The 15,361-nt window shown below is 36.3% G+C and overlaps 1 protein-coding gene across 2 annotated transcripts in view; it reads left to right on the plus strand.

Moving 5' to 3' along the window:
- Positions 1–15,361, plus strand: part of LOC112051724 (protein TANC2) — a 326,061-nt gene that overhangs the window by 86,918 nt on the left and 223,782 nt on the right. For both annotated transcript variants that reach the window (XM_052885029.1, XM_052885030.1), the window contains exon 3: positions 179–784. In XM_052885029.1, coding sequence (XP_052740989.1) covers positions 283–784 — 502 coding nt within the window. In that variant the 5' untranslated portion in view covers positions 179–282. The remainder of the gene's footprint in view (positions 1–178; positions 785–15,361) is intronic.

Here is a 15,361-nt window from a genome sequence, read left to right on the forward strand (position 1 = left end):
TGTCAGGTTGTAGTTTGTAATTTCTAGATCTATTGAACCAATTTTTTAGGTATTTTATTGCCATATTCCTACGGAAACGTGAATTATGATAGTGAAACCGCGGAGTATCGGCTAGTATCTTTATATGTATTGATGAATTGACGATCCTCGACTTGACAGTTTATTTCTTTTGTTTCAGATTACGACCACCATTTACTTGGCGCGATATCGAGGCGCGAACGAACGAATAATTCCACATGTAGTCAAACATTAAGTTCCTAAAGCTTAGCATAAGTAGGTAAAATGTATAACTCGAACGAATTCCTGCACAGTGCAGGCGTAAGCCGTCACATGCAAGCCACAGGGGAGGCGCCTTCCCAAAAAACGAGCATGAAAAGGCGCTCTTGCGAAGTCCCTTTAGGGGACATTTCATCTAACAACTTCAAGGTATCATTAGGGGACATCTCATCTAATAACTTCAAAGTTTCATTAGGGGACATTACCAACGATGGCCCCAACTACGATTGCAGATCCCTCAGATCTGTGAAGTCGGAAGATGCTCGATCTTTGAGATACTATCGTCCTATAGACAGTCGTAGTGTTAAGAACTTTAGGTCGTCTTTAGCCGACATATCCGCGTATTCATTATCGCGTCCCCCGAGTTACGATCAGCTGTCTAGAAGGTCCGTAGTAGAGGGTCCGGATAACCAGGGGATCACGTCGAGCATCGAAGGGGTCCTGTGGTCCGATGAGGAGGAGAACGAGTACTTCTACCATGAGAATATCACCACTGCTTGGAATCAAGGTAAGCACCTCTATTTTTTTAACATTGATACGATAGATCAGAGTCGATTCATTATTGTCTGATTGATCATCACAAAATAAAAGCCACTATTCAAATCATGAGTCCTTCGGGTTGCAGGTAGTCTCTGGTTGCTGACGGCTTTAGACCGTTGTGTTTCGAAGTCCATGCGAGAGGCTTATGTCCAGTAGATCCATCAGCTGATAATGATGATGATGATTCAAATTACAAATTAAGTTAATGGATTTCAACAGCAAGCACTCTATCTATGGACATATTATACTCGTAAGTAACCTAAGTAAGTACCTTAACCCAGATAAGCCTGAAACTATTTTTGCCTTAGAAAGTTGCGATTTTTTTATATATTCTTAATGATTGCCTCAGTATTTCAGGAAAAATAATAAAAAAAATCTGTGTCCCTCGGAAAAGCTGGAAAATGACATCCCATATATGGGTCGGTCGGCATTACTTATACTATTTACTAAGAAGTTTTTAACAATATGTTGAGGCAAAAATAAAAGACTTTTTGTTGAATAAAAGTATTATTTATTATTGTTCTAGTAAAATTAAAGTTTTTGCGAACATTTTATACTAAATGGTAACTAAGAAAACACTCTTTATGATGTATACTTCACGCAAATACCTATAATTGCAGTTTCTTTTACATGCTTTGCATTTCAGAATCTTGCTATCATAGCTTATTAGGTGACTGATGTTATCATGTCGTATATTTACAAGGTGACATTTAGGTGCAGGACAAGGTCCACGTTTTTCACACCTTCTGTTTGTTTTCAATACTCACTGCTACCATCAAGTCCAAATTTCTTGTAAACATCTGGTAATTGTCCGGACTGTCCTTGGTATGGATCGAACCAAATTACCTACCTACCCTAGACGAGCAGTCCCAATCCAATATTTGTATCCCCATCTAATTCGCTTACCACTGATGAAAAATTTTTTAGAAAGGGATATATTATCTTCTAGAAATACCCAATATTTTGAAGGAGAGATAGGGTTACGTGGGATTTTCATCCTCTAGAATTGTTAGTGACTATCCTCAGTGCCTTTTTAGTGAATCCGTAACATAGTAGGTGTATAAAGTTACTATTTAAAATTCAATAGAGCTGAAATCAAACCTAGGATCTCCCTGCTTTATACAAAGCATGAGCTACTGAGTCAAATAGGCGTTAACTGGCCATGTCCTTTGTTATCGTTTGTACAACATAATAACGCCTACCTACACGCGCTTGCAATGATAACATCTCCAGTTAAACACAGGTTCAAATTACACCGGCAACGAATTCAAGAACCGGTCATTATAGCTCGATGATCACAAATCATTGATCAACGAATTAACTAACCGATTTACATAATCACTTCCCACGTAAAGTGTCCTACAAATAGCCTGTTTGAAATATCACTACAGTGGGCAATAGACATTTTTTACATAAATGTTAACCTCAGGGTTAAGTAATATTTATATGTTCGAGCCTAAATACGCGACAACCGTACGATACGAGCCGACCCGAGCGCGAGATTTCACGAAGCATACCGAAAGAAGACGAAGGCGAAGACGAGGCGTCGGCGGACATTACACACGAAAACTTCGTCATCTATATACGTCTTTTATCTATATACATCTCGATTAAAAGTCATTTTACCTAATAATCTGTTAAACTTAATAAAATCAAATCACAAACGAACGAGCACTATTGTTTTAATTAAACAAAGTGGTGACCCCGACGTGATCTTAATAACGAAGACCGGCAACATACAATACATTTGGCAGCGTCATCTTGTTGGAGAATTTGTGGAACACGAATCCAAGGGAAGTAGCCATCCTTTTTATTACATCTTTATTCCTTCTTTTAGTATCGCATCTGTTTGCAATAAATAAACCGGTCTATGTTGTACGCGTAACTAATATTCGCTCGTTCGTTTCTTAAAAATCGATAAATCGGCATCGAGTCGTTTCTTTCTCGTAATACCTACCTACCGGTACCGCATTCGAGCGCGAGCGCCGCGCAGGCCGCGCTCGCCGCCGCTTGCCGCGTGAGACAATCAATACCTACAACTTACCGCGCGCCACAGCTAAAATTACGCACGATCGGTACAGGTTCGAGGTTGGTTGAGGCATTAATTTTTTTTTCTTCTTTTTCTATTATTTTTTTTACATTTCGTTTATAACTATTAGTACTTTCAAATGGCCGAACTAAAGGATCTTATAGCTCAAAGAGGTCGCATGAAAACCCGCATTACACTTTTTGAAAGGTATTTAATACCTATACTAGATACAAAACTTACTAAAGCGCAATGCAATGAATTAAGCTTGCGACTTAGTAAGTTTCAAGATTTATCTTTTGCGTATGAGGACTTACAATCTAAAATTGAAAGTTTGGATAAGGATGAAGACCTCCAAATACGAGAAAGGGAGGAAATAGAAAATCGATTCTTCAGTCTTATTGCGCGAGCTCAAGAATTAGTTCAGCTCTTCGAAAATAAAAGTACAAATCCAGAATCTGTGAGTGGCTCCGAACGGTCAAGGCATCGTCATTTAAAGTTGCCACCTCTTAAAATCCCTCCTTTTAATGGTAATCCTAGTACATGGATAGAATTCAGAGACATGTACTTGTCATTAATCCATGATAACGACGATATCGAAGCAGTAAATAAATTCCATTACCTTAAATCATATTTAACGGATTCTGCTAGTGATGTTATTAACTCTGTGTCAGTGTCCGCCATTAATTACCCTATAGCCTGGACAATGCTTTGCGATAGATATAATAATAAACGGCTACTCATAAATGAACATTTAAAAGGTTTATTTTCTATGAATACCATAGCTATAGAATCGGAAAAATGCTTGCGTGTCCTAATTGATAACATTACAAAAAATTTGAGTGCACTTAAATCACTTGGAGAACCAACTGAACATTGGGACACTATCATTATTTACATGGCCACCTTAAAACTTGATTCCAATACGTCCACGAAATGGGAAGAAGTTAGGAGTACACTTGATAACATAACATTAACTGATTTTTTTGATTTTCTACGCCAACGTGCTACTATATTAGAAACTATCAACACTAGTAAACCAAAATTAACAGATAAACGAAATACATTTTTAAAATCTAAATCATTTATAGCTTCATCACCTTCATCACCATCATCGCCAACATCCTCATCATCATTTAATAATTCATGCTTAGCCTGTAATCTTGATCATAAATTGTATAATTGCCCAATGTTTAAATCGATGTCAGTAGATGATAGGATCGCTAAAGTTTCACAATGGCAATTATGTACAAATTGCTTACGTGGTGGGCACAAACCATTACATTGTAGATTAGGTGGATGTCGCTTCTGCAGAAGAAAGCACAATTCAATTTTACATAAACAGTCATCTCTTCATTATATTCAACCTCAAGCATCTGCCACGTCATCTACTTCATTACAAGGAACTACTACATCACTTCTCACATCTAATAAATCGCCACCTCAACATAAAACATCTTCTTCATCTGCAGCACCTATCAATAATAAGGATCCATCTTGTGTTGTCAGTATGTCATCTGTATCTTCAAACCAAGCTCTTCTGTCTACGGCTTTGGTTGAAGTAATAAATAAAAATAAATCATTTATGTTGAAGGCTTTATTAGATAGTGGGAGCCAATCTTCATTTATAACCGAATCTGCGTGTAAAAAAATCGGTTTACCTGTACTTGAAAATCACCGTCGTTCGGTGTTAGGCTTAAACAATTCCATCATTAAAATCAATAATCATTGCGAAGTAGTCATACGTTCTGCATACAACTCATATCGCATGCCTGTTAAATGCCACATCATTCCTCTAATTACTGATAGACTACCTCAAGTCAACATTGACGTCAGTAGTCTAAAAATACCAACACACATTCAGTTAGCCGACCCCAATTTTTATATGACTTCAGAAATTGATATGCTTCTAGGGGCCGACGTCTTTTGGGACTTGCTTTGTTCTTCTAGATTTAAAATTGGTCGTCATATGCCTATACTACAAGAAACACAATTAGGTTGGATAGTTGCAGGCCCCATAGGGGGGAGATATTATGATACATCTGATAAAATTTATTGCAATTTCAGCAAAGAAATAAATCAGCAACTTTCTAAGTTTTGGGAAATTGAAGAAATACCTAAAGATAATCCTTCTTTCGATGATCATTATTGTGAAAAATTATTTAATGAGACTACTTACCGGGATAAAGATGGTAGATTTTGCGTACAAATTCCTTTTCGCGAATCCCCTGATGGCTTAGGTGAATCTCATTATATAGCTAAAACGAGATTAATTCAAGCAGAGAAAAAGTTAAGCAGAAATCCTCTATTACGTGCAGAGTATAATAAATTCATTCATGAGTATGAACAACTAGGACACATGTCAGAAGTTACTAACGAGCTATCTGGCTATTATTTACCACATCATATGATTATTAAAGAAAGTAGTGAAACTTCAAGAGTCAGAATCGTTTTCGATGCATCAGCTAAGACATCCAATGACATTTCACTCAATGATATACAATATGTTGGTCCAGTTGTACAAGATGATTTATTTTCTATATTACTAAGATTTAGACAACATAAATACGTTGTGTCAGCTGATGTCGAGAAAATGTACCGACAAATACTCATACAACCTCAGCAACGTTATTTACAAATGATTTTATGGCGAGATGATCCTAATCTGCCTATCAAAACATTCAAATTAAATACGGTTACTTACGGTATGGCATCAGCTCCTTTCCTTAGTACACGATGTTTGCTGCAACTTTCAAAAGAGTGTGAAAATGAAAAAATATCAGAACTCATTAGACGTGATTTTTACGTTGACGATTTTCTTTCTGGTAGTAATTCAAAAGAGGAACTTCTTTCCATAATAAATAGCGTATCTAAAACCCTTAATTCTGCATGTCTTAACCTACGCAAATTTCGTACCAATATTCCTTCCATTTTTAATAATAACATAATTTCACATATTTCTACAGATTTAAACCTAAGTTCGGAATCTAGTGCATTGGGTCTCAAATGGAATCCGATCGATGATGTTTTGAAATTTCCTACTAATATTAAATATACAACTTTAGCTACAAAGCGAACCATATTATCAAATTCGGCTAAACTCTTTGACCCTCTTGGATTACTCAGCCCTTGCACTATAATACCAAAAATAATACTTCAGAAGTTATGGCTTTTAAAATTAGATTGGGACGATTCTATACCTTCTGATATTTCCAATTCCTGGTTAAATTTTTCTTCTAAATTAGAAAGTTTATCTAATTTACAAATTCCAAGATATACACTTAGTAGTCTACCAGAAACTATTGAGATTCATGCATTTTGTGATGCTTCTCTCAACGCTTACGCTTCATGTATATATCTACGATCAATTGATAAATCAGGTCATGTTACTGTCAATCTTCTTTGTGCTAAAACAAAAGTGTCTCCAGTCAAGTCTCAAACAATACCAAAATTAGAACTTTGTGGAGCTTTACTTGCATCTCGTTTAGCGTCATCTGTTTTAAAGGCTCTACGATTCTCAAACACTCCTGAAACATATTTTTGGACTGACTCTTCAGTAGTTCTCGGTTGGATATCATCTCATTTACGTGATCTTAAACCCTTCGTAGCCAACCGTGTAGCAATGATACAAGAAACTACATCATTTGGCCATTGGAGACACGTACCAGGGACAAATAATCCAGCAGACCTAGCATCTCGTGGTTTAGATCCTAAGCAAATTCAAACCGCCTCATTATGGTGGCAAGGCCCTTCTTTTCTTTTAAATGATAAAAATCAATGGCCGAGTACTATAAAACTTGTTGATGATCTTCCTGAAAAGAAATCTAATACTACTTATCATACCAAAAACATTACATCTACATCTACAATAACTATGATAGCAAATACTACAATTATACAAGCAAATCAACTAATAAATTTTCAAAGATTTTCAAATTTTTCACGACTACATAGAAGTTTAGCTTACACATTAAGATTCATCCATAACATTAGGCATCCTCAATCAAAATACAAAGGCCATCTCACTACCGATGAACTGCATGCTGCGCTTCAGCAGTTAATAAAGCAACATCAGTTGGAAAGCTTTGAAACTGAAATTAAATTGATAAATAGTAAAAAATGCTTACCTTCTCGATCACATTTGCTGTCACTACGACCCTTTGTAGATGAAACCGGTCTCTTGCGTGTAGGAGGTCGTATCCAAAATTCATCTGAAACTTACGATAAAAAACATCCAATTTTATTAGATTCAAAACATCAATTTACCAAATTATTATTTGCTTACGAACATAGAAAACTTCTGCATGGTGGACCATTAGTATTATTAAATAATTTACGACAAACGTATTGGCCCATTACAGGTAGACGATTGGCTAGAAGCACAGTAAATAATTGCAAATTATGTAGAATCATGAAGGCTAAAACATTGAATCCCATAATGGGAAATTTACCTGCTGCTCGAGTCACTCCTAACTTACCGTTCCAGATTTCCGCCACAGATTTTGCAGGACCCTTTCCCGTACGCGATCGCCTTGGCCGTGGATGCAAAATAACCAAAGGATATTTGTGCCTCTTCATTTGTTTATCGACCAGAGCTGTGCATTTAGAGCTTGCGTCTGACTTAAGCACAGATAATTTTTTTCTTTGCCTTAAAAGATTTATCTCGCGAAAGGGAAAGCCAGAGGTCATCCATAGTGATAACGGCAGAAATTTTATTGGTGCTAACAACGATTTATGCCAATTTTTAGAATCTGTAGAAAATAATGAATCAATCACCTCGTTCGCTGCCGAAGAAGGCATCAAATTTAACTTTTCTCCAGCTTATTCCCCTCACTTCGGTGGGCTTTGGGAAGCAGGTATCAAATCCGCAAAACATCATTTACATCGCATGTTAGGTAATAATCATTTTACGTACGAAGAATTATCGACTTTATTTGTGCAGATAGAAGCGATATTAAATTCTAGACCTCTTACTCCACTCTCGTCTGATCCAACCGATTTACTTCCTTTGACTCCTGGGCACTTCCTTATTGGTAGACCACTGACGTCATTGCCATCACCATCTTTATTAGACGCAAAACCAAGCCGCTTAAATCGCTACCAACAAATAGAACAACTCAAACAACACTTCTGGGAAAGGTGGCGCAATGAATTCCTGTGTGAGCTGCAACAACGAAATAAGTGGAGAATCAGCCAAGGCAACTTACGTGAAGACGATATGGTGGTCGTCAAGGAAGCCAACATGCCCCCACTGAAATGGCGAATGGGGCGTATCATAAAGCTTTACCCTGGAGCAGACAATATAGCACGTGTATTCGATGTGTTAACGGCAAAGGGCGTCATTCGTCGTGCTGCACACAATCTATGTCCTTTGCCTACCGAAGATCAGTCTCCTCAACATCTCACTATTGTTGAGGGGGGGGAGGATGTTCGAGCCTAAATACGCGACAACCGTACGATACGAGCCGACCCGAGCGCGAGATTTCACGAAGCATACCGAAAGAAGACGAAGGCGAAGACGAGGCGTCGGCGGACATTACACACGAAAACTTCGTCATCTATATACGTCTTTTATCTATATACATCTCGATTAAAAGTCATTTTACCTAATAATCTGTTAAACTTAATAAAATCAAATCACAAACGAACGAGCACTATTGTTTTAATTAAACAATAGGGTCTTTGGATTTATAGAATGATATTGTACGACTATCTACTAGTAATCACAATCAGAGAGTGGATCAATAGTACAGCCCATTCAGTGGCGTTCACAAGGCCTCTAACTAGGGTAGGCATTGCGTACAAATAGTATAAAATGGAATTGGAGATTCATAATGAATCTACAATTCTACAGACAGTGTATTTTAAATCCTTGTAAATATGGATAATGTATCTTTATTATCATCAGCCCATTTTTAATAACCCACTGCTGTACCTTTAGGTTTGCTAGCATTTCTTGAGAAAAATATAGTAGGTACCTATTTTTCAGATTTAGCTATGAAAAATATTATATAATAAATATAGTACCTACCGACGTATTTTATAGAATAAGCGAAAAAAAGCATTAAGTATTGTATTTATAAAAACTATATTTATTTGCATTTTTTGGCAAAAATAAGAGTGTCTAAATTTTTTAATTATTGAAACTAAGTTTTTTTTGTAATTTCTTCGTTTAAAGTTCGGAACTCAACAAGATATAGTATTTTGTGTACTATATATATTTCTTAAAGTATATATAGTACACAGACCGACCGTTCATAAACTTCCCGATACTGAGCTTCTACCAAGAATTTCCTCGTGATATACGGTAAATAGACTGTAGCCTGTAGGCGCTCCCTAAGTTATTACCATACTATCATATAACATATAACATCGGACGTGATCGCGATTAAGGGTTAATTACTCAATAAAAAAAAATATGGCGGATTAATTACTGAAGAATTCGATCACGTACGCACCTACATCCATAAGAACCAATAAATTACTCTCCCGGTGTGAGCTGCTTGCAATTAGGGATGTGAATTTTATAGTTTAGTTGACTGATTCGACTCGATTACACGAGTTATGAAAAACGTGTTACATAATAAATTAAAACCCAGTTTACATATATTTTACATTATTTGATATTGACTAAACATCGTAAGTTTAAGAACAACTTTAAGAAATTAAATATCACGTGTCTCTAACGGTGAAGGAAAACATCGTGAGGAAACCTGCATACCAGAGAATTTTCTAAATTCTCTGCGTGTGTGAAGTCAGCCAATCCGCATTGGGCCAGCGTGGAGAACTATTGGCCTAACCCCTCTCATTCTGAGAGGAGACTTGAGCTCAGCAGTGAGCCAAATATGGGTTGATAGCCAAACATGGTCGAAACATCGTAAGGTACTTTTGGACCAATTCTTCCTTTCCCAATAAATATAGTGTACTTACGCTTCCATCAGCCAATTAGCTGATAATTATTTTAATAACTGGCTTAAAATACTGACTTCAGGTTCTAGCCCTATTGAACCTAGCCAAGTTTCCCTTAATGTCCTCCTCATTACATATTTGATTTTTGAGAATATCGTCTCAAAAATCTTGACACCTGTGACTGAACCTCGTGGTCGATTTGAAAGAATACCACGAAGTTTTAGTGTAAACTAATTTAGTTCCATAAAGCAAATTGTTATTATGACTAGAATCAATATAGGTACCGGTAGGCACAATAAATCTATCTTCCTACTCATTTAGATTTACAAGTAAGTAATTTGTCATACTTTATCAGTAAACTATGAATAGTGTTATTTTCTTAGAGTGATAGTAATTATACATATATTTATGTCGAGTAATACCTACCTCATATAATAAATGTTGAGTTATTAAAATATTTCTACAGTAGTATAGGTATTTTAAACCAATGTAGAACTCGAATTCGATAAATCAAAATTGTACGAGTAGTTAGAACTGCAATCGACAAAAGATAACTCATTCATCAATTGCATTCCCAATCTGATCTATTACCGTTTAGGAATACTAATTAGTTTATTAGTGTTATTGTAGTATTATTAAGTTTAAATTATAGGAAACACAACAGGGAGGGACATTCGCTCAGCGAAAAATCTCTTTAAAAAAAAGTAATACTGACGTATCCTTACGTATCCTCTTTGACTATAAGTAATCGATATGTAATATATTAGCTATCAGACGCAAAATTGCTTACAATCTGTGACACGATCCTAACAGTTAGTCTGTAATTTCAAACTAGTCGAATTCGAAGTGAAATTCCTTCGACTACCGACTAACGTTACCTGACGTGAGATACAACCCTAGCCAGCAAAAAGCTCGATATATAACTAATAGCTGCGAAAGAAATTGTTTACAATCAAAGTGTCACGACGCACGAGCTTTCAATTCACATAATGTTGTTAATGGAAAGAGTAATTGGAACGGACTTTACTGGTAATCGTTTCTAGCTACGAGATCTAATGATACGAATACAATAAACATTATCAACCTATTATAACGGCCCAAAGGGCTGGGCCTCCAACCTTATAGGAACTATGGAACTATGGAGCTTAGACGACGTTGCCATAATGCGGGTTGGTGGGCTTTATCATCATCATCATCATATCAGCCGATGGACGTCCACTGCAAGACATAGGCCTTTTGTAGGGACTTCCAAACATAACGATACTGAGCCACCTGCATCCAGCGAATCCCTGCGACTCGTCAGTCCACCTGGTGGGGGGTCCGCCAACACTACGCTTACTGGTCCGGGGTCGCCATTCCAGCACTTTGAGACCCCAACGTCCATCGGCTCTTCGAACTGTGTACCCCGCCCATGGCCACTTCAGATTCGCAACTCCTTGAGCTATGTCAGTGACTTTGCGATCTCCATTCAATCAACCATCAATTTTCCATCAAATCCGGTTTGAAATTTTTTCCTCAAAATTTTTCAGAAGAATGAACATTTCAGTATTTCATAGGACCTTATGATCCGTATCCCATAGACTTATCGCTGGACAATCATCATCATTAACAACCCATATTCGACTCACTGTTGAGCACGAGTCTCCTCTCAGAATGAGAGGTGTTAGGCTATCAGTTTACCACGCTGGCCAAATGCAGATTGGCAGACTTCACTCACCTTGAGAATTAATAAAATTGTCAGCTAAGCAAATTTCCTCACGATGTTTTTCCTTCACCGCGGGCAACAAGGCAGTTTTTATAGACAGGGCTAGCATGGGCAAGGGATAAAATTTTTATCCACCCATTTATCCACTCACTAAGGATATAAATCCACCCGTCATAGCATGGCCACAAGGGAAAGACAAATTAATCCCCGATTGACATTACGCGTGGAGATCTTTTCCTCGACTATGGCATATGGAGTGGATAAAATGATATACTTTGGGACTTTTGACATTTAAACGCGATAAATTTATCCCTGTGAAGTTGATGTGGGGATAAAATTTACTTAAAAAAACAATTATGTCTCGCATGTTTTGGTCTTTAACAATTGTTTGAAAAAAAAATGCGAAAAATACAGCGAGGTAAAATACGAGATCACTGTAATCAAATAATATGCAAATAAAATGACATTGTTACTATGTATGGTACTATTATGGATTTAGGATTTATTTTTTAGGATTAGTAAGCAGCTACAAATAATTTTAAATTTGTTAGCTGATTTAAACAAACTAAATAGTAATTAATATACCTGTTTCCATTGGCTAATAGACTTATCTGGCTCATACTCTTTTAATACCTAAAAGGGCCTGTGAACTCCCCAGTGGCAAGATGATTATGGGAAGCTTTTTGTTACTTCTTTGTCTGAAGAAAACCAAATATATGATTATTTAACTAAACGATTTTATACTAGGTACATTTTGTTTTTATATAAAACAACTCACTTTTTGAAATACATTTTTTCTACTAATATTAGTCTTATAACACCGTTTACTATAGATACCTACTACAAACCACCGCAAAAAACAATCACCAAACAAAACAATGTCAACAGAAAACAGATAAATAATATGCACAAAATAACCAAATATTATCAAATTTACGTTTATTTCGGACTATTGATATACCTAATGAATGCCAATTTATAAGATATCTACAAATGGGTGGACAAGTCTTTCCCTCCGTTTATCCACCGGGGATAATATATCCACCGGCGTGCCCATGCGCGGTGAGTGGATAAAACGAGTTTGGGGGATAAACGTTTATCCTCTCCCCGTGGATAAAATTCTCCCTTGCCCATGCTAGCCCTGCTGTATATTATTGAATAGGTATCTTAATAACACTTGACCAGTTATTTAACGATTTGGCAAATACGCTCATCGCCTTGCATTAAAGTATTTTATGTGACCAATAAATAACATCGTGATCTAAGACGTAGGCTGAAAATCTTATCGTTTAGTTATTTATTGGCCGTGCGTGCCGTATCTATTAGATTTCATCTCTATTTTCTTTGAAGTTGTTATAGAATGTATTGCATTCAATCAACTTACACCACAGAAAACGATTTCTTTAACCAATTACCTAATTAGGTATTAATTAAAATAATTAGAAATCTGTTGATTTCAGATGAACTACAAATAATATTCAAAATATACCTTTTTTTGTTACATATCAGCGAAGGTAACTAAAATAAAGGCAAAAATAAAGTAGATAGTATTTTTATGTTGATTTGGAACATTAATGAAAATTACCTGATTTAAAATAGATAAAAAATTATTTTCATCAATTTTAGTCGTCATTGGTTTATTGTGTATTATTATACATTAAAAAAATGTTAATATGTAAGTAAAGTCACAAACTTAATTAACTTATGGTGAAGACCACACAATCTAACAACTTAGATATATAATATTTTCATTTCATTTTTAGCTAATGATAATCATTTATGTCTAATTACAATTTTTACATAAATTATATTAAAATAAATTAAGACTAACAATAAAAATATATTTTTTGTAATACAATACGTATAGAACACAGTCAAAATGATAGTTTAAAGCTTCGAGTACCAATACCAATAAAAGCATTATCTAAATAATTTCATCTGTATCACAGAGTATACGTTAAATGGTACGCAGCGATAGTGATCAAAGTGGGCCGCAGCATCCCACAAGTAGGCTGACGTCATTGCCGTGTCTAGCCTAGTCTGCTGGCTATGATCGGACCAAGGCATGGGAGATTGTCTTTTCCATACATCTATAATATAAAAATGAATCGCAAAATGTGTTGGTAAGCGCATAACTCAACAACGCCTGGACCAATTTGGCCAATTCTTTTTTAAAATGTTCGTTGAAGTTCTAGGGTGGTTTTTACGGCGACAAAAATTCGAATAATTGCAAAAAAACCATAAAAATAGCCCTTTTCTTTTTCCCATACAAATGTTTTCAAACTAAAACGTAGTCTATTTGAGCTTTATTGTTATTCTATAAAGTTCATATTAATAATTAATAGAAAACGGTGTACCGGTAGGGTAGGGTAGGGTAGGGTAAGGGTTGTGTAGGGGTAGGGTAGGGGTATGGTAGGGTAGGGTAGGGGGGAGGGTAGGGGTAGTTGAAAGTTTAGTTTCGAGTTTCACGCGGACGAAGTCGCGGGCGTCCGCTAGTTAAAAATAAAAATAGCCCTTATTCTTTGACTGCTGATTACACATGTTATACTTAATACTATTTCTTAGTTTCTATTACACAGAGTCAGGTTGTCCTTCAACATAGGCCTCCTCCAGACTTTGCCTCTCTACTCGGTCTCTATCTTTTCTTAGTCATCCTTTTAGCAGGTCGTCTTCCTATCTTTTGTGTGGTCGTCTCTCATCTTGCCTTCTTTTCCCATATCTGGGGTACCATTCTATGATCTCTTTGGAACATTTTTCTTTTGCTGATCTGATCACATATCCAGTCCAGCGCCACTTCTATACATTAAATTGATTAAAAATATTTTTCAATATTAAATCGTCATTGCCATGTTTTGACATTGTTTAGTCTTTTGGCTGTAGTCGGATTAAGACATTATGATAAACGGTACTTTACATTTAAGCACCTAATTTATTAAAAGTTTTTTTTAATCCCAATATCACAAGTCATCATTCATTTTCATCATTATAAACCCTAATTCAGCTCACTACTGAGCTGAAGTCTCCTCTCAAAATAAAAGGGGTTAGGCCAATAGTCCACCACGCTTGCCCTATGCGGTTTGGCAGACCGTTTGGCAGATAATTAAAAACATTCTCAGGTATACAGGTTTCCTCACGATGTTTTCACCGTTTGAGATACGTGGTATTTAATTTCTTAAAATGCACATGTATGAAAAGTTGTAGGGGCATTCTCCGGACCGGATTCGAACCTACGCCCTCAGAAAGGCCGTGATCGTCTAGTGTGTTTACGACTAGTGTGGACCTACGTTGTGAGAAAAAATAACAAGTAATTTTGGACAATAATATTATACCGTGGTGGTTTTTACCTCCATATCCCATCTTCTATAATGAAGGTAGGTTAACCATATACCGTTAAAATAGGCTGATGACAATATCAAGTATCGCAATGTCCTTTAAACAGGACCACAACCCTCAACTATAACAAAGTACGTCAGGTACCTGCACTCTATATGCAAATGGGTGGAAATGAGGCCGCTAATCCAATAGCTGCTGATTTACAACGCTGCCTGCGCCATTAGGATGATAAAAAACTGTTTAAGCTAACGCGCCTTGACTGCTCGTAATGATAATCGGGATCGTGTCCTTTATAAATGATTGAACGGGCTCGTTTGACCGGTTTTGTTATGTAAAATCCTGTTACTCCTGTATTCTGGATTAGTAAATCTTCGTCCTTTTAAATTGGCACCTAGAATATCTTCTCATCATCTCTAATTTTTGTTTTATTATGTGTAATTTATTTAGTAGGTTTAAAGTAAGTTATTGAAATTGTGATTGTAGTAGAATTCAGTCAATTTCAGGTGAATTTAGAAAAAAATACGTAGGTACTGTCAAACAACCTATATACTAGCGTACGTCTGCCACTACGT

This window comes from Bicyclus anynana, chromosome 13 (genome assembly GCF_947172395.1).
Source record: "Bicyclus anynana chromosome 13, ilBicAnyn1.1, whole genome shotgun sequence".
In the NCBI taxonomy this organism is placed as follows: Eukaryota; Metazoa; Arthropoda; class Insecta; order Lepidoptera; family Nymphalidae; genus Bicyclus; species Bicyclus anynana.